The 26,642-nt window shown below is 38.2% G+C and overlaps 1 protein-coding gene across 4 annotated transcripts; it reads left to right on the top strand.

The window, feature by feature from the left end:
• Window positions 1–7: 7 nt before the first annotated feature.
• On the top strand, window positions 8–23,946 carry LOC106059071 (small conductance calcium-activated potassium channel protein 1-like). 4 transcript variants are annotated; one of them, XM_056035476.1, is made up of 6 exons: window positions 8–143; window positions 11,937–12,123; window positions 18,115–18,211; window positions 20,791–20,928; window positions 21,749–21,925; window positions 22,585–23,946. In XM_056035476.1, exons 1-6 carry the CDS (start codon window positions 82–84, stop codon window positions 23,478–23,480), a joined length of 1,557 nt encoding a protein of 518 aa, XP_055891451.1. In that variant the 5' UTR covers window positions 8–81; the 3' UTR covers window positions 23,481–23,946. The 4 variants fall into 4 exon arrangements, with proteins under 4 accessions (XP_055891451.1, XP_055891452.1, XP_013072055.2 ...); XM_056035477.1 differs by having other exon boundaries at window positions 20,884–20,928; XM_013216601.2 differs by lacking the exon at window positions 8–143 and adding an exon at window positions 5,911–6,551.
• Window positions 23,947–26,642: the final 2,696 nt, after the last annotated feature.

The following is a 26,642-nucleotide window of genomic DNA, read 5'->3' on the forward strand; positions in this document are numbered from 1 at the left end:
CTACAGATCGAACTATAAACTTTAGAAGTGACCTAATTAGGCTGCTTAACATCACGTCTCATCATGCTCTAATTGAGTGACATGGGTGAATCATCCAGTGACGAAAGGGCGCCTTCAAATGAGACGATCAAGAGACATCTGAAGTAAGCCTTATATTCTCTAGCAATCTATCTTATAGTAAGAACTTAAGTTATGAAAGGAAATGGACTTGTTTAATTCTGTACTGTCGTATGTTCTTTAATGTTTCATTGTATGGTGACTTGTATGTCTCTATGTCTATCTCTCTATCTATCTGCATGTCTGTCTGTCTGTCTGTCTGTCTACTTATAATGTACAAAACATGGAACAAGTGTTTTAATTAAAAAGAAATTACTTATTGAAGTTATTATTCAGAAAAAAAATTAAAACATAATAGTGCTGTTGAGAATTAATTATCTTTGAATAAGGAGTACTAAGTGCAATCATAGTGCTATTAATGCATTTTGTTCTAGATATTTATTTTTAACTTTTGTCTAACCACATATGAAATTCCTATTTTTTAAATATTTTTTTAAAATAAAAAGCTTATATCAACTCAATATATATCTGTCTGTCTGTCTGGGTGAAAGTTTGTACACGCTATATTTCCCACTTCCCATTCTTTGCATAAATTATTTCATTGTCGATAACAACACGTGAATAAATGAAAAAAAAAAAATTAATCAATTAGTTTTTAATTTTGTTTTTTGTAGAAAATGTACTGAACTAAGGGAGATTAGTCTTAACTAGTAAATTAGATCGTTCGCTAACAATTTGAAACGAATAATAGGCTACAATATAACTTTCAATCTCACGTAAGTACTTGAATGGCTTAGTGGTTGTAACTCTACCATTTCATCGAAGGCACAGCGGCGTATCAAGGGTGGGAATAGGAGTAGGGAGAATATGAAAGTCCCCACTTGATATGGGGCCCCTAAATAAGTGTTCGAAATTTATTTATTTTTTTTACATTAAATATTAAATATTGCGCAAAATGCAGGAGCCAAATAAATCGGGTCCCAAATGATAGCAAACTCCTAGCTACGCCGCTGCCTCGACATCTTCAATTTCATTTTTTAACAGCCTTTAAAAAGGCAGCGCGGAAACTTTCTCCCAGAAACCACTCTAACAGCCTCCGCCCTCCACTTCAACTGATCCACAAAATGGATAATATCATTACGCACTGAACATTCTATAAGAATGAAAGTTGTGCTAAAAACAATATAGTAAAACCATTTCCGAACTGATTGGATAGTGTTGTTTGTCTAGATTGATTCAAACTAATTGGTGCAATTTCACTTAAAATAAACTTTGAAAATTATTTTTATTTTTTACTTGTTTTTTTTTTTTTTAAATCTTCCAACTTTTAGGAACCTGATCCGCCAATCAACTCGCATGCATTATTTGTTATAGTATCTTGTTTTACATATAAATAGTCAGTTGTGGATCACACAATTGTAAGTGAATAATTGACTGGTAGATTTCATGCTAACTGTAAAACCTAGACGTACAACTTATAGACTAGTACAGTGATGCCCAAAATACGGCCCGCGGGCCGGATGACGTGGTTATATCCAGCCGGCAGAAACGTCGACCTAAAGTGGAGAAAATCTCCTTCCAAAAAAATAAAAAGGTTGAAAAATGTCTCTTTACCTACTTAGGACTTTCATATTTTCTCTGATGTATTGATACCATGACCTTTAACGTTTGTGCGTTTGTGAACAGAGACTCTGGATGTAGAATCTACCAGGAAAAGTGGGCGGTTCTTAACTAGTTTGTGGAACATGATAATAAGCCTACACCTTTGTTTTATAAAGAATTGTGTGGCTGTTTAAAAAACATATATTGGCATTATCAAATAATGATGGCGGCATTATGGGTTTCCACCACAAATAAAAGATTGTTTCACTACAACTAGAGATTTGAGGATCGATGTGAATATTAAGCCATAGATTGCGACATCCATAATAACATAATATGACCTACTTTACTTTAGCTGATAATCAACAAGGCATACCTAAGTTATGGTAGCAATTAAATTTTTAAGTTTAAGGGACATAATCTAAAAGTATAAAAACAAACCCAACTTTTGTACATTTTCTAAGTTACCTCCCATTAAAAAAAACTTTTTACATTGCATACAGTTTTAGCGACACCGAGAGGACAATAGCCGCTATTTTGTGGTCTGACTGCTGTCTGTCCGTCCAGTATAGATTTGCAAAAACTAGAAAACATATTGAAAATCCGATATCATATATTTTAGATTTTTCAAAGTCGCAGTATTTTTAAAACTATTCGCTATTAATAGTTGAGAGATAAATTAGACTGACTGACTGACTGACTGACAGTGGAGATTTCACTGTAAGTTTGTAAAAACTGTTTGTGGGTTAATTTTTTTTAATGTTAAAAAAATATTTTTATTACTAAATTAGGTGTTATACAATCTACTTACATTATAAATAAAATGTTTACTTTTGCTTTAAAAAAGAAAAAAATATGTATTTAGTATGTTTATTGAATATACTTTTTAGAAACATTCAATAAGAAGTGTTCATCTATCAACAAGTAGAGTGTTATCTATCCATAATTGAAACTCATACACTGAATCAACAAAAATAGTATTTTTTCCTTGAGGATTTAAATAAGAGATTAACCCTTTACCAGCCATCATTCAACAACATCAGTTAGGCCAGGTTCACATTGAATCATATCTTCCAAATTATCGGTTCATTAAATACATAGGACTATTCTATGCCGTTGCACCGCAAAATGGATAAGATTAAATGATCACCTCTTGATAGGGACCTTTGGATAGCAAGATAAGCGAAGAGTCCATCTCTCATTCATGGTTTCTTAAGAAATCCTTCTTAAAGTTCATAATCTCAAGGTCTTTCGGTCCTTCTTCTTTGCACATTTTTTGGAAAACAAATTTCAGTGAGATTACTCAGTGAGGGTACTCAGTGAGGGTACTCACTCATGTGGGTATCCACTAAACAAAACGGTATGAGGCCGGAATAAACAAAACGAGTCAGGAAGCCAAAAAAGAGCCATAAGTACCAAAAAATTGAGGTCTGAATGGGGTCAGAGTAACGTTAGAGTGAAGCAAATGGGAAGTCATGGGCGAGGTCATGGATGAGGTCATGTGCGAGGTCATAGGCGAGGTCTTGAGTGAGGTCAGTATCGTTTAAGACAATAAGATACAGAATGACGTCATGCTATGACAATTAAAAAAATATTGAGAAATTGATTTTAATTCACTTGCTGTTATTATCCTCTCCCCCCCCCCAACCACCACGTTAATAATGGAAGTAACTTGAAACTAGTGTAAGCAACTAATTACGTCCCCTCCATCTGGCCAGTGTTGAAACATTAAGTTTCCAAATTTCGTTTCTTTCATGTTTACACAACTTTGTTTCAAGTCATAAAAATCGAAATTTGTATTGATTTCCTTCTTTTGATGAAATGGATTTTTGTTTTGAAGGTTCATTCACCGGGAGATAACTGCTACTTTATCAACTTGGTGATAACTGTTGAAGGATTGACCGCCCTTTTGTTACATTACGTAATAAAGACCTAGATTATAAATTTACCAAATAATCCAGGAATTCTGTTGTATTTTTTCTTATCTAGGCTAATGTAAACATGAGTAACGTCTGTTCTATAAGTGAATACATACATTTGGGAATCATCCGATTCTGTCATGCCGCTCTGGTTTACATCCTAGAAATATCATGTGACAGTTTTTATATTTCTTATTATGAATTATTATGAAACAAAAATGTTTCTTGGTTAGTTAATGTCTTTAAAAATAGATAAAAACCAGTAACAATGACATCTTATGGAAACACATTGAAGTCATGATCCAAAGTTTATCATCATTAAAAAAAAACAACTCAAGACATCAACTTTAGGAAACACATTTGAGACCCAAAAAAAAAAGCCCTTGTACAAGCAAAGCACATAGAAACATTTTTTTAAATAGACAACGGTTTTTGTCTGCATTAGAATAGGAATAGTAGGTCGTAAATAGGTGTACGTAGTCATGTGAAACACTTGTTACTTTATGTGTCAAGTTTGCCGTTTCTGTAGCAATTGTGGTTTTACAGGGTGGGGTCGCTAGCCCCACGCCAAACCCTCATCCTTTCTCACCCGGGCTTGGGACACTTCACTCATCTTCAATCTTCTGAATCGAAGACATTGCCACTTGTCACTTAGTGGAAGTATCCATTTTTTTACACCTTAAAAGAGTGTTTCTATCAAAATGTTTTCATGATGTGATGCACAAGCCATTACCCGCGAGCTAGATCCGACCTTATTGTTTCACTGAGATTGTTTCACTATGACGTCCAGGACTAGGGGTTGTTTGAATGCATCGGACCAGCGATAGTCTCCGCGTCACTTCCTCTATTATAGAAATACAAATACTTCCATCCCAAAAGTAAACAGCAGCGCGCAAGCAAGTTACGAATGCTGATTATTTCTTTAAGTTGGATTTGAAACGCCACCACTATTGTATTATTCAGTAAATGAGTTAAACAACATCAATAAAAAACATGGGGCTGAACAACGTGAGACCAGGACACCTGAGAGAGATGAACTCCAATTGGTGACAAGGCAGGGAGACCTAGGTCTCCCGTAGTGCCCTGGTAAGGAACTCTGCTGTTTGGCGTAGTGCCTAGTAGCTTCCATACAAACTTAGTGAACCACTAGATACGTCCTCCCGTAGCTCGCGGAGCTGCGGACACTCTTGCAAGACGTGCGTCACCGTCTCTTCTGATTCCCCGCAGTGTCGGCAACGGGCATCAAAATTTGGCCGGAACAGGGCGAAGTACGCACCTATGGGGCAGTGTCCCGTACGCCACTGCGCTATTGTTGTTTGTTCCGACCTTTTTAGCCTCCACCACGGGTCCTCTCAATTTGGGCGGCGCATGTGCTGCCAGTCTCCCCTGGCAGTATTGAAGTCATCCCAGGATTTCAACCACTTTAGACCAGGACACAAAACATTTGACTCCATTGACTCCATTGGATACCGCAAAAGGCTCTGATGATTCTCAGTATAGCTAGAAACTAGAAATAATTGTGCCAAATTTTAATTTGATCCCAGATTGGGTGTGGGGAAAAAAGACAGACAGATAAAAGTAAATAAATTCAAAATTAAATTCCAAGCTATGATACGTGACACAGAAGTCTTTCAAAAGGCGGACCTGCAAAGTATGCACAGAACATTGATGCAGGCCACGTCTGCAGAAAAAAGTATAGGACAATACCTTACTGATTAACAAAACCAAAGCCTTTGTCTACTGAACCTTTGTCTACTGAACCTACGGAAGTGAAACATGGTCAACCTACTCATGGCAGGAAAAAAAGCTGAACATCTTCCACCTCCAATGCCTAAGGCGAATCTTTAAAGTAACATGACAAGATTAAAATAATCAATGTGGAAGTGCTACGAAGAGCAGGGTGCCAGGACATCCGCTGGGTTATCAGCAGCAGACGCCTTGGCTGGCTTGGCCACGTTCATGGAATGCCAGAAAGTCGACTTCCCCAAGATATTTTGTATGACAATCTAACAGAAGGCAGGAGAGCCGCAGGTCGCCCACTTTCACGGTACACTGATGCATGTAAACGCGACATCAAACTCTTAAAAATCGACACTAGCAGCTGGGAAGAGGTGGCACTGGATAGATCCACATGAAGAGCAAGCATAAAGGAAGGGTCACGGATTGCAAATGCCATACACAACAGTAGTAGAAAGAAGGATGAAATTGCAACGGCGCCTGCAACATGTGACCACAGCTGTGTATCAAGGATTGGCCTCCTTAGTCAGACAAGAAGTTGCAAAGGGAAATGTTAATCTCTCGAGACCAAAAATGCCACAGAGAGAGAGGAAAGTCTAGGCTTGATTTCAGTCTCTTCCATCTTCTGCTAATGTTCTCGTTTGTCACATTCTCTTTTCTCGTTTGTCACATTCTCTTTTCTTGTTTGTCACATTCTCTTTTCTCGTTTGTCACATTCTCTTTTCTAACAAGATAGAAAAATGTTGAGCTGTGTCATTTGAGATTCACTTCCCATTGCATTATTTGGACTTTCACATAACCGAGCGGTATCGACTAATTAGTTGCGCGCTAAAATCACCATTAGAGTATCCACCCCCTCCCCATCCATTTAATTAGCTCTAAGGTGACATTTTCTCTACGTTATGTATTCGCTTTGTAACTGAAGTCTATAGATCTAGGTCGCCATCTGTAACAAGGGTCACAACACGGTACTGCGAGTGTACTCACAGTCAAAGGGAAGCTTTAAATGTTGCCACTTGAATAGAGCGACTGAATCCAATTGGAATTAATTCCTGCACTTCATCGCTGGAAGAAACCAGTTTCTAGAAACAGTGACAGTTGTTATTTGTTATGTAGAATTGACCGTTCAAATATAAACAAATTATTAACGCGAGTTACAAAAGTTATTGTCACAATGTTATAGTAACTAAAGAGCTGTTCTAGGAGATGACGTCACACACTGTTCACTACATGCCAGTAAGTAGTTCTTATTGTTTTAAATGAGTGTTGAAACTGTTTTTAAGCCACAAAGTTTGACCGGGGAAAGAAAACAACACAACGTTGAAAGAAGAGATCAGTTGATCTAAAACTTGGCCCCCAGCTAAACAACTTGTGGTTTTTAAAGAGCATTACTTTTGTGTGTTTGTTTGTGTGTGCGTGTGTGCGTGTGTGTGTATCAAGGTGTGTGTGTGTGTGTGTGTCAGTGTGTGTGTGTGTGTCAGTGTGTGTGTGTGTTTAAGAGTGTGTGTGTGTCTACGTAATAAATCTTTGTTACATTCCGACCTTTCATTCTTTCGGAAAACGTTTATTAGTTTATTGTATCATAGAATAAAATCTGACTGAGGTTAGTGGAAAGACAGTAGGCACCCCGCCATTGCCAGCCAGGTGTCTGGGGCAGCACCGCCAAGCACTATTTCTGGTATTTAAAACAAAAAGCATATTCTGAGGTATCTACAGTGCATTATCCTGCTATGAAAATAATTTTAGCTCAAAGACTAAGTCCGCTATTCATTGCACTTTATGAATGGAGCCAAGCGACTGGTAGAAATTTATAACCCCTCTTGGCTACGCTCATAGAATCTGTTGATTGTAGTTTGCTTTATTGAGGTGGTTTTAGTTTCAAAACCTGCTGGAGGGGGGGGGGTTCAATTTAAAACCCTCTGGAAGTAGTTTTAACTTAAAGCCTTCTAGAGGGGTTTTTAAACTAAAAACCCTTCTTGGAACACCCATAGAAGCTGATAACTATTGTATGCTTTAGTTTTATATTGAAGAGGGGGTTTCATCGTAAAAAAAATTAAGTGGGGTTTTAAACTCAAATTCCTCTTGGCTACGCTCAAAATCTGCTGCTGGCTATGAAGGTTTAACATTAATCTCATCTACAATAAACAAAATTGAAGCAAAATATCAGTCACAAAATTCCATCCCAGGTGGGGTTTCATTTCGGAAAAGGGTTTGAACCCTAACCCCCTAGCTACGCCCATTCGCCTGGACACATTTTTAAGCCATTTTTTAAATGTTTGGTAACAAATAGCGATAATAGCGAAAAATAAAACATTTGTATTTTGCCTAAATTGACAATTAAGTTGTTTAAAATACAGACACAAAAATACAAACAGAGCAGGGCAACGGCAAGTGAGAAATACAATTGATATACATAATATCAAAATCAAGAAACATCTCCACAAATATCAAGAGATTCTGCCCTCGTGACATCAAGATCAAGGAACCTGCCCTATTTAACAAATTAACTGTCTATTTACTAGCATGCCTAACTATCAACAACTTTACTGTCCATTTGCTAGCATGTCTAACTATCAACAACTTTAAGGTCCATTTGCTAGCATGCCTAACTATCAACAACTTTACTGTCCATTTGCTAGCATGCCTAAGTATCAACAACTTTACTGTCCATTTGCTAGCATGCCTAACTATCAACAACTTTACTGTCCATTTGCTAGCATACCTAACTATCAACAACTTTACTGTCCATTTACTAGCATGTCTAACTATCAACAACTTTACTGTCTATTTGCATACACACAAACGCTACAAACTTATTGATTTTTAAATAGATTCAGACGCTGACTATCTTATTTCACTAACACCTAATTGTATTTCAAAAGAAACTTGAACCTCGCGGTGTAGCTGTGGTCTGAAGTGGTGGACTCTCTCTTTGAACCACACTGAGATAATAAATTTAGTCGTTTTGATAGAATTCCTTGTTTTATTTTTTAAGACCAACTTTTCATCGCATCACAAAGTATGACATTAGCTCCCATGACATTAGCTCCCACTTCTCCACAAACACCAAACGCAAACAAACTTCAAGTGCGGATTGTCGACCTTATAACCTTTGATTCTTATCTTATCATATACTTTATTACTTTATTGTATTGCCTTTATCGTATTTGTTTTTATTCTTTATTTCCAATTATATTTTGACGTCATCTGTATTAGGGAAAGACTGTTACAGGCTGCATAAAATGCAAATTAGAAGGGGGGGGGGTTAAAACTTATTAATACTGATGTACGTATAGAAGAGGCCCACTTCCAAGACAGACTTATTATTTGTTTCTGTTGTATTGATGTGTTTTAAAAATAATAAGGGTTCCAATTCTATTTGGACATATTTGTACTATAAAGTGTTTATTCTAGGAGGTAAGGGCTACAACTGTCCTCTTTTTTTATGTGTTGAACCAAATGTGCGCACCCACGCATTCTCTCACACACAAACACACACACACACATAGAGTAGCACGTTGTTTATTGTTTGGTACGTTTCATTCAGGATGACGTAGTGTTGACACACACACACACACACACTCCAACTAAACGTGGCATGCCTTTGATAAGCCTAAATCGCCGTGACACAAAATCGTGTGTTTTAGGTCAGTCTTAGTTCTGCTGTAGCATAGTTAAGTCTCACATGTGGACACTATTGAAAAAAGAATATATACAAAGATATCAAACACACGTCTGTTGTTACACATGACAAGTAATTGCTGGTGCGTTTATTGGTGTGTTTACTGACTTGTTGTCTGTATTTAATTGGTACAAATAATGTTACCATTGTCTTTAACATTGAGAAAAAGTTTTTGTGTTTAACATTTATGAAAATTTTAAATGTGCATTCTTTAACTGCGGAGAGTCTTATAGTACTTCTTTTCAATCCTTGTGTAGTTACTTCAGTTCAAGAACCCAATACGTTTGACGCTACTTTCGTCATCAGGTTAGATACTAGAATATTTCTGTAACTAGGTCACTTGGATGTCAATTCTCTGTGTTTTCGGTGGGTTCTGATTGCATGAGACATTCATTTTGATGTATTTATTTATCTCCCTTGCTTCCTTACTCACACATACTTTTCAATTGATCTACTTCAAAGTTACATCGAGCTCTAGTTCATTTCTTTCATCCATCTCGTAATGCCATTTATCCAAACAGTCATCTAGTTATCCAAACAGTCGTCTATTTATCCAAACAGTCATCTAGTTATCAAAACAGTCATCTAGTTATCCAAACAGTCATCTAGTTATAATGTAACAGCCAAGCCTCCTAAACTAAAAGTACGTGGACTTCCAGCTAGTGTCTCGAGTGAAATCTCAGCGTGCGGCTTGGGTCTCCGCTGCCAAATGTGCATTCTAGTTATGTTTACATCAATAACTTCAATACAGTAAATAAAGAGCGTCAATCAAAGAAAAAAGTGACTGGAAAAGCCGTTACCAAAAATGTGAAAGTCTTGTGTAATTTTCTTGATTGTAGAAAGATCATCTTTGTGTTAAGTCTTGTAGGGATCTTTTTGTCATGAATAGAAACGACGGTAAGGCGCTCCGAAAAAAAAATTCCAACGCTCTGACGTGAAAAACATGAAGAGAATAGCCTACCGTTAGGTGAGAACATGAAGAGAATAGCCTACCGTTAGGTGAGAACATGAAGAGAATAGCCTACCGTTAGGTGAGAACATGAAGAGAATAGCCTACCGTTAGGTGAGAACATGAAGAGAATAGCCTACCGTTAGGTGAGAACATGAAGAGAATAGCCTACCGTTAGGTCAGAACATGAAGAGAATAGCCTACCGTTAGGTGAGAACATGAAGAGAATAGCCTACCGTTAGGTCAGAACATGAAGAGAATAGCCTACCGTTAGGTGAGAACATGAAGAGAATAGCCTACCGTTAGGTGAGAACATGAAGAGAATAGCCTACCGTTAGGTGAGAACATGAAGAGAATAGCCTACCGTTAGGTGAGAACATGAAGAGAATAGCCTACCGTTAGGTGAGAACATGAAGAGAATAGCCTACCGTTAGGTGAGAACATGAAGAGAATAGCCTACCGTTAGGTCAGAACATGACGAGAATAGCCTACCGTTAGGTAGAAACAATTAAAATAAAGGGGCTCTCAATTAGAAAAAAAAATCATTTTATAATTTAATGTTCAAGCAATGCCAATAATACCTTTTTTTTTTTTTAATAAATCAATAGATCAATATGAATCTATAGAGTCAATGAAAGCCAAATGTCATTTGTGCATCTTACCTAGCCATTTTGCTCCAAAGTACTTTTACTATACCATGTTGTACAATATCAGTTGATAAAAAAGTAGGCTACTAGAGGTCCTGTAGAAAAAACAACAACACATACAATGCCACATAATCTATAAAGTCATAATGTTCTGTAGGGAAAATGTTAATATCTTGAAAAAAAAAAGTATATATCAGTATTCCTTAAAATTGGGCGACCTGCGGCTTAAATATATAACCGCTAAAGTGCAGAAATTCGTTATTCTACAGACTATCTAAGTATTTAAAGATTGACTAGGGCAATGCGTTAACTCTTTCTCTACTAACTGACGATATCATGGTTGATTTGACCCCACTCAATTAAAATATACATTTGTATTTGTGTTATATAAACAGAGCATGCATTCTTCTATAATAATAGACCTTATATAACATTCTCTGATTACATACACAACATTTATTGAAGTTAAACCATAACTGGGTAGTGAAACACAAATGAGCAAAACTAAGAACTCCATCGGAACTCCATCGGAACGCGTATAATAATTACGGAAAGAAAGAGTCAATGTGCGGGACATTGTTTCACATTACTCATCATTACTGTGACATAATGTGTGAATTAGATAGATAAAATGTACATTACCTACTAAACATTCATAAAAGCATACAAAAATTGATTAATAAGCGAATTACCCTAATTCTACGCAATTGAGATGAAAAGAGAATCCACTGCTGAGGACAAACGGAGACAGCGAAAAGAAAATCTAAATCGACCACCTGCAGACAATGGTTATTCTTGCCTTGGATGTGGCAAAATATGTAGGGCAAAGCTGAGGCTGCGCAGCCACGGGAAATACTGCATTCCTCACTAATCTTTGGACTCGAAGACAAGCATTATAACTTTAATTCTAGCCCTAGCCCTAAACTTTAACCCTAACCCAAATCCTAACCTCTAATCCTAAACTAACCCTCAGCTCACTACATGTTTTGTTTGTCAAATGTTTTACATGTTTCGGATGTTCCTTCAGAGTTGAAGATAATTACTTCCTAGTCCAAACCTCCCGCAGGACGACGGGGGATGGGAGCGGGCAGGGTTGGACCCGGGACCATCGATAAATCTGAACGACAGTCCAGCGCTCAAACCGTACGACCAGGCTGCCATCATACATAAGCCGTTAATGTGCACATTATCTAGGTCATATTCGAAAAACGCATGATTCCTCACATAAACAGAGTCAATCAGTTGATGTGCATATTAGCTAGGCAATGTGCGCATTGACGGCTTGCCAACTTAGCGGTAACATCAATTCTAACAATGTCTGAAATATTCTCTTTTATTTATAGAAGAATGATTGGTGTTGGTAACCATGGTAACAAAGAACAGGCCATACCATTAGTCTCGGACAGGAACAGACCACTGACGTCGCAGTACACAGACCTGACCCTTGTGCCGCAGCGGCCGCCACACCCCAGGGTTATGTTCAACAAGAAACTAGGAGCCAGGATTGAACACAGAAAACATCTTTTAATGGTCAGCAAAACTTTTATTTACGGTTTAGCCCATATATCGTTTACTGGTGAGCTCAACTTTCATTTACTGATCAGCTCAAGTGTCATTTACTGCTCAGCTCAGCTTTCATTTAGTGATAATTCAGGCATACGTGTCTGTGTGTGTGTTTGTGCCTAGGTATCCGAAGTCATTAAAGCCCTTTAGTTCACTACAAGCCCTCGAAGGAAATCCTCTCGTATTTAGAAGAAACCTTACATTTATTTTATTAGTTGCATCAACCATCTTTGTTCATCTACTTGTGTAAACTCGAAATCAATCGTATCTATCTGTGATATCTAGGCCATAACCATTTTAATGACCCCTCCCAGTGCAAAAGAGGAAAGCCAGTGTATTTAAAAATGTGTTTTTTTTAGCAAGCTATGTCGATCAAAATATGTTGAGTCATCAATTCGGTCAATGACTCCTCTTGTCAAAAATTAAAAGGGTGACCCAAAGCTGCTTACAAAGCTTTCCGGTGGTCAGCGTCTTCTGTTGGTAAAAGTCACAATAGATATGTGTGTGTGTGTTTGTGTGTTGTATGTCACGTTTCAGTATTCCGTAGATACAAATAAACCATAAAACATATCTTTTAAAAACTAATTATGTAACTTATTGAGAGATTGTTTTTCACTTAAAAATTAATAAAAGTTAGATTTAAAACATTTTTTACCCCGCCCACTTCTTCACGAGAAAGAATCCTGTTGAAGTGAATGTTTAGATCTAGTACACCTTTCAATAGTCCAATGATAAGCATTTAGATCTAGATGATCTAGACTTAGAAGACAATGCGCAAATTTTTCTTGAGCATTAATTTATTATACTCTTGAATAAAAAAAAAAGTCTTACATTCGAAAATTTCCTATGCGCGATAGTTCTTTCAAGAATGCGATAGTCCTTTCCAAACCAATGTAGGATCTAGACCTAGACTTACACAAACTCGTAGGCGTTCGTGTAGACCCGTTGTTATTAAACAACATGTTTGCATCAAAGTGAAATGAGATCACATTGGCGCCTTTTTGTTTCTAACGTATATTCATAAAACTAAACTCAGTCTATGGCATTCTTCAGTCGTGAAGCGACTAGTGATTATCTCATAGAAATGACAAATGAACAATGTCGCAAAAGTTCCCCTTTCTCCACAGCTGATATGTCCAAACGAACGGTTTTTCCTTAAGTTTTCCTGCCGAAGTCTTTACCATGCAATGCAGCGAAGGTTAGGATTTGGAGTTTCTGTTCTCCTAAGTCGGTAGCCAGCCAAGACTAACGAGCCCCTTCTGTCCGAAGCTAACTGGACACTAGATTGACCGAGACCAAGACAGCTTTTTTTTTTTTTTTTGAGTTTCCTAGATTTACAGCAAATGACAAAAAAAGGAGTCGTGTGTGTGTGTTTGTGTGTTTCTCCTTCAGGTTGTGGAAGCCACCCTGGTTTTTTTTGGTCGGGTACAGAGTTATACTACATTGTACTCAGCGTCAAAAAAGAAAAATAAATGTGTGTACACACATCAACATTTACCAATGTGGGGAGGGGAAGGCTCACACAATGTGGGGAGGGGAAGGCTCACACAATGTGGGGAGGGGAAGGCTCACACAATGTGGGGAGGGGAAGGCTCACACAATGTGGGGAGGGGAAGGCTCACACAATGTGGGGAGGGGAAGGCTCACACAATGTGGGGAGGGGAAGGCTCACACAAACAAAAATGCTAATACGATCTAGTAGACAGTAGGCAGTCACGTGGCATGAAATGTCGCTATGCATAACCATGCACTTCTAATGGGGCAGCTATAGTCATGCATAAAAATGGACAATGGGAGATAATGCAGTAGGCCTATATATTCGTGTTATGACAAAATATGTAGATCACAGCTAGGACTGCGTGTGACATTGTGTCTTCCTCCTTAATCTGTGGACTCGATGACTAGCTTTAGAATTAAAATGAGAAAAGGGAGATCAGTAAGCCCAATGAGAAAACAAGTATTGAAATGGTGGAAAGGGGGAGGATCAAAGCAAAAGAACAAAGTCAAATTTTTATAATGTGTACATCTGTTAGTAGACATTGATGAATAGAACAAACATCATTATTATATAAACATTATTGAGTGCAACGGCGCCTGGGGATTACAGATGCCCAACCTGTGACCAAGGTTTGTATTGAAGATTGGCCTCTTTAGTCACACAAGAAGTTGCAAAGGGGGCATGTTGCCATAACACAAATAAAATACCACAGATTGAGTGGGTGGATATACAATTATTCACAATTCAAATTAATCACGTGATATTATTGGTGGTTAATTATTCTATTTAATATCGAAATGATGGGAATAACTGCTACTTAATGAGAGATGTGGGTGTATATATTGATTTAATCCCCTTATAACGTTTTGACACTTCTTTACTCCCACTTCACATCCTAGGATCAAGTTGAAATTTTGCTAAATTATTTATAGCCAATGACAATATACGACCCAATCCAAATATTAAACAATTAATTAATCAATTAGTACTTATTACTAAATTTCGTTTTATATGTCAGAACGGGAAGTAAACCCTGCCATTTTCAGATCAATGGCAGTAATACGCGGTTCTTTCCCTTAAGTAACCTTTGTTGTTTATTTTTTATAGAAATCTTTTTCTTTTGCTTGTTATCGTTTAGCTTTCCATCAAGGGCAATGCTTAGGAAAAAATATATTGTAACGAATTTCCCTATCCAGGCTCTCTGCAAACTGCACCACACGACACCACCAACTTAAAGAACTCAGGGCTCCAAAGAAGAAGAATAGTTTAATGTCCAATAAATCACAGCCAATGCTGTACAATTGGCAACACGTAACACAAGACTGTACAAATATCTCTCCGATAACACCGTACCGCTGTATCAACTCTTGCACTGGCCTCTCCGTCTCGTTCCGGGCTTGCACTGGGTTCAACAGTTCAGAACTGACTTCACACACTGGGCTCGTTGTGTCGGACTCGATCGCAAACCAAAATCAAGACGCCGTCTCGTACTAGCGAGGTGTCTTGACTGTACTTGACAGTTCTAGGCACTGAACCGTCGTAAGGCGCCGTACAGAACCACACCGCTGAATCACACCGCTGAACCACACCGCTGAACCACACCGCTGAACCACACCGCTGAACCACACCGCTCAGCCACACCGCTGAACCACACCGCTGAACCACACCGCTGAACCACACTGAACTGTGCTGTAGTCGTCCGGACTGTATTGAACCGGGCTGCAGTGAACCGTCTTGACTGTAACACACTCGCTCTTATAAGGGTCCATGCTGGTTTTTTTAGAACCAGACAGAACGTCGCTCGACCATTCTGATTGATCAGATGACCACATCCCTCGTAACGCTCCTGAGCTCTACTCACAACACAGATTCTTCCCGAACTGTCTTGGCTGACCGTCGTAGCTCGTAACGGTTGACCGCTCGTCTAGCGCTGGCCTGGGACGATTTGCCGTCGGCTGTCTACACAAACCACTACCCCCGTCTGTGTCACCACAAGGTTTATTACAATATCTATCTATCTTCTATGTATATAATTCTCTCCTTCCCTCAAGAGTTTAAACACGAAGTAAAGGAAAGATCACTTTCTTATTTCTGCGGATAGTCACCCCACGAAATAACAAGAGGGGGAGAGGGGGAGAACATTCACACGTCGATACGTATGGCTGCGCGCTGGACTGTCAAACCCTGCCCGCTCCCATCCCCCTTCGTCATGCGGGAGGTTTGGACTAAAAAGTAAACTTCAACTCTGAAGGAACATCCGAAACATGTAAAAAAAATTACAAATAAACATTTTACAAATACTAAATAGCAGGGCCGGACTTAAGCATTGTGGGGCCCTACTCGAAACGGATTTCGCATGGCCAAGTTTTGGTAGGGAAGCGGACAATAAGTGAAATTTAAGAGTTTGAATTAGAAAATAAATTCGTCTATGCATTTTATTCATTCTTTACTACGTACAGAATTACTTTACGAGCCTTGGGTGTAGCGAAGTCATACAGTGTATCATGAGAACTTTATTTCCTACATAGATCACGCTCAATAGCAAGAATTACCAAATGTTTCAATCTATCTACGAGAATTGTTGAACTTAAGTAATGACACCCCCTAAATGACAATTTTTGTCTATATATTTCATGAGATTTTGTATGATTTAAAAAAAAAAAAATAATTTCCTGAGATTTACATGACTTAAAAAAATATTTATTTTGCAATTTCAGGAGATTTCCATGAGCTCCTGGTAAATCAGGCTGCCGCGAGAAATCTGTTATAAGTTATAAAATGGTTTAATTTAATAATTTACACATAGAATTAGCGCGGGTCTTATAAAAATGTGATGCCCTTTGCAGTCGGATAGGTTGCTGTGGCCTATGGCCGGCCCTGCAAAATAGCGGCGTATCTTACGCCGTGGGTTGACTATATATCTACTCTGTATTCGCTCGTCATTAAATAGCAGGGCCGGACTTAAACATTGTGGGGCCCTATGCGAAACGGAATTCGCGGGGCCCAGTTTGGGTAGGGATACGTATTATAACTGAAATTTAAGAGTTTATATTAGAAAATACATTCGTCTTTGCATTGTACTTATACGTTAATACGTACAGAATTACTTTACAAGCCTTGTGTGTAGCGAAGTCATACTATTTATCATAAAAATTCTATTTCCTACATAGATCACGCTCAATAGCAAGAATTAACAAATGTTTTAATGTATCTACAAAAATTGTTGAACTTAGGTAATTCTTCATTAGTTTGAGGTGCGAGAAGCTTCTTTCACCAGATTCCAAAATTATGGGATAATTCCGTTTTTTTTTTGTTTTTTTTTTTGTCGCGCGTAGGATTGGCATTTTCCTTATTGAATGACACCACAAAATGACAATTTGTTCTATATATTTAAGGAGATTCTTATGAGTTTTTTAAACATTTTAATAGTTCCCAGTTATTTCCAGGACTATTTCGTATGTTTTGCAATTTCAGTAGATTTCCAGGAGCTCCTGGTAAATCGACAGGAGGCCGCTGGAAATCTGTTATAAGTTATACAATGGTTTAATTTTATAATTTATGCACCTAGAATTAGCACGGGTCCTTTGAAAGTGCGGGGCTCACTGCGGTCGCATAAGAGCGGAGCCCACTGCGGTCACCTAAGGCCGGCACTGCAAAATAGCGGCGTATGCTACGCCACCGGTCGACTAGTTTATTTTAAAATAAATAGTCATTACATCTATTTCAAACAGTATAGAGATGATGTTAGTCTAGTCGTATGGAGTCACCTAACTATAGTACACTGTCCCAAATATGTTGTTAGCTTAGTGGTAGGAACTAACTTTTAGCGTAGCAAGTATTAGGAACTATTTTTATTTCATCAAGTAAAATTATATATGTGTCAGACGCAAATAGCCCAAATTTTTAATAAAACAAGTAACAATAGTTATTTTTCTATATAAGAAGTTACTAAAGTTATATAATGTAAAACCATAGACCTATATATACTACAATATATATATATATATATATGTATATATATATATATATATATATTATATAATATATATATAGGTATTTGATTTCTATATACAATTTATTTAGTTAGGTGCTGTTTACTATTACATACCAAGTATCGGAAAATGTCGGGTAATGCCGGGTACCTGAAATAAGCTAGACCTAAAAATACACAGATCTTGGGTAAAAGACTCGTCAAAGAAAGTACTGTAAATGTGTAGCTTCACATATCTTGTTTCAGGTCTTTTCTTTTTAAAACCTGTATCGAGTTGATCGAGAACAAACGTCAGAGAAGGTCTGAACACTGACCTGCGATGTCGAAACCTGTGGGCAGTGCTGACCAATATCTCGTTGCCATATCACACAGACCCCAACTCCTCGTATTTTTGTGCTGAATTTGTATCGACCATTTATGTTGTGTCCTGCAATGCTTATTTTCTGTAAGTGTAATTCTGTGATTACAGAGAAGGAAATGGCTAGTAGACCTGACACTGTCTGTGGCTGTAATGGGCATTGTCTTGATGGTGGTAGAAAACGAACTCTATTACCTGGACACTGCAGGTAGGTTACACTGACCCACAATACAAAAGATTACTTCATTTCAATATATCAATACTAAAAAGTTGGAACAGACTTATGTAGGTCATTATAAGCAAAATAAAAACAAAAGCTATTTAATGGACTATTATAGATATTACCAGAATATAAGCAGCCTACTCCCTATGAAACGCTTCCAATCCATCTCTTGGTCTTCCCGTTTTGCTCAAATGTTGGGTCTGGTGGAACTGACAGAATAAGTGGCAAAAGTGAACAACTGACGCCCAAACCAGTAAACTTCGGACAGGAGGGTCTCGCTAGCAGAAAGAAAACTCTATATCCAAACTTCTGTTAACCTATGGTCGTATCCAAACATGGGAAAGTCTGTGGTAGTCAACCCTGAGGTAATGTCAGGAGCTGGTGACCCTTAGGCAGCTTGCAGTACACATTACTCCACCCTGGCAGAATTTGCAACGCCGCTGATTCCAAACGGTATCTTCATCTACCCTTCGTTAGGACATATCAGCTGCTTGAATAGGGAGGACTGCTGTATGGGCGACATCGTTCCGACCATAGCTGATGCCCATGTATTTATCATATTTCTATGACTAAAGAAGGCCAGATATTAATGCACGCATCAGATACCGTCTCTACCTGATAGCAATCTGCTTTAAGTTGTACTGTCCTAAACAAAACATGATTCGAACTTACTGATTAGTCTCGTCTCACTTGTCTACCTCTAGCCTATACTGCATAGTATCACACCTATAGTACAATGTAATTTACTTTAGACTAGAGCACTACCTCGTCTTACTTGTCTACCTCTAGCCCAGTGGTTCCCAAACTTTTTTGTCTCGTAGACCCCTTGCCATGTTTTCTGGTTTTCGGTAGACCCCCTGCTCAACTTGCACATTTTTGCAAATTCATTAACATTTTTAAAACAAATTTCTAACTGTAGTGAGTTGAAGAGTGAATAGGTAATTTAAAACTACACAACTACGGATATTATGTTTCATAAACGAATTTGTTGTTCTATAAAGTGTTTTTTTCAACATTAAATATTAATTAATTTAATTTGCCTTAAGTATCATTGTGAAAGGTTTCGCAAAGAGCAGTTGCTCGTGTATCTTGATCTTTCAAGTGTGGCTCAAATATTGAATCTGCGTCTAAGGCGAGTAACTGGAGCCCAAACCAGGTCTCGTGGGTCAACCTTAAGGAATATAAGAAGACGGTGACCATTAGCGCAATGTATTCCTGGGCCTTCCCCTCTTCCTTTTTCCTTTTGGTTTCCAGGTTAGGGCTTGCCTTGTTATGCTGGATGCAGGCTTGCGAATGGTGTGACCTATCCATCTCCAGCGTCTCTGAAGGATATCTACTTCAATGGGCTGATATTTTGTTCTTTGCCACAGTGCCTCATTCGAGATCTTGTCTGGCCAGCTGATCATAAGAATCTTCCTCAGGCAGGTATTGATGAATACCTGGATTGTTTCATGGTGGTGATGGTGGTTTTCCAGGTCTCTGCTCCATAAAGTAGTATTGGTTTAACAATGGTGTTACAGAGCCTAATCTTGGTGGTGATGCTTTTTTCCCTAGATCCCCAGGTGTTCTTCAGCTGATGGAAGGCTGCTTGAGCTTTACCATGGCACCGCGATTTGGAAGCAGTTGCCAAGCAGATGGGCAAGACGTGGGGAAAGTCTCGCCCAGAACCGAGATGCCTGGAGGAAGCTGGTTAGTGGCCTATGCCCAGAAGGGACCACAGGCAGAGATGAGATGAGATGGTGACCATTAGACAGTTTGTAGCACACAGCGCTACGCCTTGTCAGACCAAACTGTATTTCTATCTTTTGCAAAGATTTACATAAGAAGCTTTTAATTTTATAACTCATGCTACCGAAGCGACCTTGAACTGTATTGTCGTTTAAAGAAATTCTTTTAATAATAACAGATGTAGATTTGTGTAAAACGACTTGTAAAATCAATGTTTGAACTTTGCTGTTTTCCGTATTTTGCTATAAGTAAAGAAATCTTCTAAGACGCTCACAAACCATCATTTTCTCTATATGATGTCGAACAGAGATTTTGTGAGTCTATTCTGAACTTTGAGTGTTCGAAAGTTTTTCAAATCTTAATTTTTGTCAGGGTGGCATTGTCTCAGATGATCCTCCAGAGTAACTGGTCCCATATCGTCATAAAAAAGTCACTTAGCAAATGTGTGTTTGACAAGGAAGCAATGAATCCCAATTTTAAATAATTTATGCTGTACTGTCTACATTTCTTTCTTTGTGTTCTAAATATTAGTTACATGTAGACAAAATTAAGCTATTAAAATAAGTATTAAAATTGAATAGAACACTTTTTTGTTTGAATAGCAGGATAAATATTTAAAAGATTAACTCGGGTACAAATCATATATTAGTGTATGAAAGAATTACATTAATGGGATATAAACGTTAAAGTCACGACCTGCTTATATGAAATCTATTATCGTAGACCCCCCTATAGTACTATGTAATTTACTTGTAGACTAGAGCACTACCTCATCTTGCCTGTACATTATCATCACCTCATATAGATATGAATTCTGTCCACTCTTGTTTGACCAGAGAAAGGAACTATGGTGTCCATTATGTTGAAGCTGTTTGTGTCCATCAGTACGGCCATCCTGTTGATTGGTATATGTCTGTATTACCATACAGGGGCGGAGATTAAGATGTTGGATGCTAAAGTAGATGACCCTTTAGGTGAGGAAGTTGTGATCACAAGTAGATATCAACCATACTCATTGTATCCTCAGTGAGTTAATATAAGATATAAACTTTGTAAAAAAAAATTTTTTTCTATTGGATGAAAATAATTTTTTATTTCAAAGGGGGCAATTATTTCATAATACGATGATTTTTTAATCATTGCAAAGCTGATATCAACTCTGTCTGTCTAGTAAAAAGTTTAAACACATTATCTCTCCTACACCCCTTTTCTGATCAAGTAGGAACTGAGCAATAATTAATTAGTCAATACATGAATCAATATAAAATTTAAAAAATTAATCACTTAATTATTGGTTATGATCTGTAATAATAAGTACTTACAGATATCGCTAAATATGTTGGGGTTTGTTCCTTTAGATAGTTAAACAATTTTTTTCTCTCACAATCCTCGGATTAAGTTGGAACTTTTTAAAACAATTATTTATTAAACATAACAAAACATCATCAAGTAAAACATTAACCAATTAGTCAGTTATTTTTTTGTAATTAATTATTTTATTTGATTTAGAATAAGGGCGCTAACGTCTACATTAGTGAGAGATATTGTTTTAAGTGCAAGATCTTCCCCTTAGATAAGCTTTCGTTTTTTTAAAGGATTTTTTACATTTTGATTTTTTTCGAAATCCTTTCAAACCATAGGCTTCGATTGTTAAGATCAGAGTTTCATTCTAAAGACACTTCTCTAAGAATAATATAGATGTAATGTCGCAATTATGAACGCACACCACACACTTCCGGCTAACGTATTATGGAAGAGCAGAAGTAACACATTTTTAAACGTGTTCTAATGCAGCTGTGACGTCCTCCTCCACCTGGTTCTGTCTACTGATCGAGCTGCTGGTGTGTGCCATACATCCCTTCCCTGGTGACACCAGGATCTACATGGCTACAATAGACGGTCACACCCAGGACCGAGTCCATCTGGACGGCATCTTATCCGTACTGATGATGTTCAGACTGTACCTCGTGGGTAGGTCAAGTGTTCTTTACTTCTTGAAACTGTCGTCATAAAAGTTGTTTTCACAGGAAAGTAATCTAAGCAAAAAAAATTTAAAGACCGTTTTACTCAATTGACTTGTTCTCTTAATAGGTAAAATGTCGTATTTACGGAGACTAAACGAAATTCTTTGGTAGTCGCTGCTCTTACATGACCACACATTATGTTCCTCTTACATATTACATATTCTTTTTTTTTACACGAGCACATACAGTTTCTTGTAGATTACAAAATGGCGAATTTTTCTAAATGCTTTTTTTGAAGAGCAAACTAGATCTTCTCACTTATAAGTATAAAAAACTATGACACGATTTTGTCTTTCATCAATTAGAAAATTTTGTTAAATACTATTCATTAATCAAACAAACATTTTCTACACAAAGTCTTATAGGAATAGTTTATCAATGTCTTTATGTGTTTATGGTTCTAATTTTAAAAGTTTGGCTTGTTATCTTGTCAACAATGTTTGTTTCCTTTGCTGCTTCTGATAAAGTTACCTGAAACAAAATGACGTAGTGAAATAGTTGATCATATGCAAATTTTCGTAGAGATTTCTCCGGACATGAGACGTTCGTCTACTTTGTACTATAATAATTTCATTTTATTGTAGAACACTATTTATATTATTTCAGGTCGTTTCCTGGTGGTCCACTCATCCCTGCTGACCGACAAGTCCACTCAGACCATCTCGGCAGTCAGTCACGTGAAAATCGACCTCATCTTCGTCTTCAAGGCCGCTATGAGTGAGCACCCGGGCAAGGTCATCGCCTGCACCATGATATCAATGTTTTCCATCAGCGTGTGGGCCATGCGGACCTGTGAGCTGTACTACACGGAGCTGAACGAGGCCCACAGCTTGACAGAGTCGATGTGGCTCTCCGCCATCACTTTCCTTACCGTCGGCTACGGAGACCTGACACCCAAGACACATTGCGGCCGCTTTGTCTCTGTAGTGACGGGCCTGATGGGGCTGGCCTCCACGGCGCTGCTGGTGGCCGTAGTGGCCAAGAAAATGGAACAAAACTGCACGGAGCGTCACGTGTACAACTACCTGTCCATGATTCATTTGGAACGGAAGCGGAAGAACATCGCCGCAGACGTCATCAAGTTCTCCATCAAGGCGTACATCTGCAAGAAGGCATTTGAGAGGGAGCAGACGAAACGTAATAAGATCAACCTGACCTACTTCTCTTGGAGACTTAGCAACGCCATCCGAGCTGTAAGGTCCACCAGGGTGGCCCGGTGCAGGGTGGAGGAGACTTCTGTGGGCTTGACGGAGCTGAGTCAGCAGGTCAGTCAGACCCAGTCCCTTATAGCAATGCTAGCCGCTACGCAAGGTCAGATTCTGGACAAGCTTACTGACCTTCAGGAGAGAGTCAAGTATAAAGAGGAGGAAGACGTTTGCAGCACCGATGAGATGGTGAGGGAGGAAGTGACGCAACAAGTCATGCCGGGAGAGGCAACAAAGAGGAAGTCGTCACAAGATGGTTGGCTAACAAAGTTGTACAGGAGAAACAGTAATGATTAAAAAACAAAAAGATTTAGTCACTGCGAAACTGTTAGGCGGTGTCATTTAGTCACGTGGGCTTCCATTTACAGCTTTACTACTTGAACTCAGAACTTTTAACTTCTACACTGTGATAGAAATGTGATTCTCTGGTTTTATGTATTTTTTCCACAATATTATTTATTCTGAAAGTGATGAAAGAATATGATTTTTTTAAAAATTCTGCACTAAATCGTTTGTATATCAAAGTTGCCATTTGGATTCCAAGCTCTAACTAATTTTTACTGACAAAAGTATACTATAACACCAAACCAATAAGTTGACTAGAACTATTTCCATAAAGAAGTATTTAAACTTGAAACTCCTGCCAATAAATAGAGGGTATCTAAAGAAAGTGTATATTTAAGAAACTCACTTTTTCTTGCTGTATAAACGGTTAGTTACAAACACTGACTGCAGTAGGTTACGGCCCTTAGCTACTGGTGGAAATAGTGACAGTCAATCCATCAAGTCATAATGTGTTTATGTTTGTTTAATGAATGTAAAAGTGATTCATGTCCTTAAAAGCTCTTTTAGACAAGCCAACATCTGATCAACTAACAGTGACTCACTTATACAATATGCTTCAGGTTTCGCTTACAACGATATTTTGATTATCACGTGACCCGTGCTATGTATTGAGTGAATCACGTGACCTGTGCTATGCATTGAGTGAATAAGTGACCCTTGCTATGTATTGAGTGGATCACGTGACACATCTTATGTATTGAGTGGGTCACGTGACCCATGCTATGTATTAAGTGAATCACTTGACCCGTGCCATGTATTGAGTGGATTACGTGACCCATGCTATGTATTGAGTGGGTCACGTGACCCATGCTATGTATTAAGTGAATCACGTGACCCATGTTATGGATTGAGTGGATCACGTGACCCGTGCTATGTATTTAGTGAGTCACGTGACCCATGCTATGTATTGAATGGACCACGTGACCCATGCTATGTATTGAATGGATTGGTGTTCATTCTCTCAAGATGCGACACTGGCACCATGGGATATCTTTTTGTGAGAAAAGTTTCGTCTTTTTTTTTTCTTTAATTTTAAAATTACTTAGAAACTTATTGCCAGCATAGGAAGAAGTTGCTCTATTGTTATCTAAGATGTGCTCACTGGTAGGCTGTCAAGACATTAAATATCTAGATTAATGTACAATGTAAATCTTGTGTGAAATTAGTCTTTACTTGAGTGTTTTAAGATCGTATAAGCCTGCTGGTTTTCTAGACAGTTATCCACATCTTTTGAACGAGTCACTCTTTTTTTCTAATGGTCACAATGCAATCACTTTTCAAAACCATCAGGTGCTGCTTTTAACTACAGTAACAGACTTTATGTCAAGTAGACTTACGTCACATGACCTGAGGATTGGCTCGTTACATTCTGTTCATCTAAATAAGAAATCTTGAGGAATGTTTTGTTGTACAATGTTTGACATGTTTCGGATGTTCCTTCAGAGTTGAAGATAATTACTTCATAGTCCAAACCTCCCGCAGGACCACGGGGGATGGGAGCGGGCAGGGTTTGAACCCTGGACCATCGATAAATCTGAACGACTGTCCAGCGCGTTACTAGTTTCTTATTTATTAATTAATGTCTACAAGTTCTCTTAGAGGTCTCCGGAACAAAGTGCAACTCTAGAGGTTAGAATTAAGACTTTTTATAATTGTAATAATGAATTTGTTTTTATAGCATGCTCTCTCTCTCTCTCTCTCTATATATATATATATATATATATATATCATGGGCGTAGCCAGGATTTTTTTTCGGGGGGGGGGGGTTGGGGGGGCAGATTTTTTCCTTTCCCCCCCCCACCCCGCGCGATTTTTTTAAATATGTATATATGTGTGTGTGTGTGTACATAATCTTTATTACATTCTGATCCTTCATTCTTTCGGAAGACGTTTATTGTGCCCTAGAATAGGTTCTTCCTGGAGTTAGTGGAAAAATTGTAGACTCCCGCCATTGCCATCAAGGGGGTCTGGGGGAGCGCTAAGAGCTCCCCCAGCGCGGGTCGAAGCCCCGCCGCCAAGCACTATTTCTGGTATTGAAAGCCAACAAAATGCATATTCTGAGGTATCTACGGTGCATTTTCCTTCTATTAAAAGTTTTATTTCAAAAACCTAATCTGCTATTCTTACTGACTTTTAGACCCTACCGCGCCGTTCGGAACATTTGGCGGCAGGCTGTTTCCACAAAAATCTGTCACTGGTAATGTCTGAAGCCTCTTCCCACTTGCTCTGAGGACAGAGGACCTCCATGAATGTGTGGCGACAAGTTGTACTAGGATGTCATCGCAACTTTTCTTATATGATAATTCATTTTGTCGGAGAACATGTCCCGCAAACCTCATGCGACGCTCTGTCACAATCTTACTAAGGTGTCAACTCCCAGTTCGGCATAGGATTTCCTTGATTTAGACCCGATCTCTATAACTGACTCCTAAGGGCTGTCTTAGCTATCTTTGTTGAGCCACATTGAGTTTTTTTCAATTTTGGCAGATGACTATTCACTGCACTTTATTAATGGAGCCCCGCCACTGGTGAAATGTTTAACCTCTCTTGAATAAGCACTTGGAATAAGTGACTGTAGTTTGCTTTAGATTTTATATCGAAAAGAGAAGTTTTATCGTCAAAATCATTTGTTTGGGGGTTTTAAACTAAAAAATCTCAGGAGTTGTTTTTTTTTTTTTTTAAATTCAAATCCCCATTTAGCTACGGTCATAGAATTTAGTAACTGTAGTTTGCTCTAGAATAATATTGAAGATAGAGGTTTTCCACCTCAAAACGCGCAGTAGGGGGATTTTAAACTCAAAACCATCTGGAAGGGTATTAAACTTTTAAAAAAAGCCATTTGTAGGAGAGGGATTAAAACTCAAAACCCCCAATTAGCTTGGCTATGCTCAAATAATTTTAGTGTGTAATTTGCTTTTTTTTTTATATTGAAGAGGTATTTTTTAGCATCAAACCCCTCTGAAAGGGAGTTTAAACCCCTTTTGGCAATGCTCATAGCATTTTGAGTGTTGCCTTTTGCTTTTAGTATACATTGAAGATGTATTTTTTAGCTTCAAACCCCGCTTGCGGGGGGTTTAAACTCAAAACCCCTTTGACTACACTCATAACATTTTG

This window comes from Biomphalaria glabrata, chromosome 7 (assembly GCF_947242115.1).
Source record: "Biomphalaria glabrata chromosome 7, xgBioGlab47.1, whole genome shotgun sequence".
NCBI classification, from domain to species: Eukaryota; Metazoa; Mollusca; class Gastropoda; family Planorbidae; genus Biomphalaria; species Biomphalaria glabrata.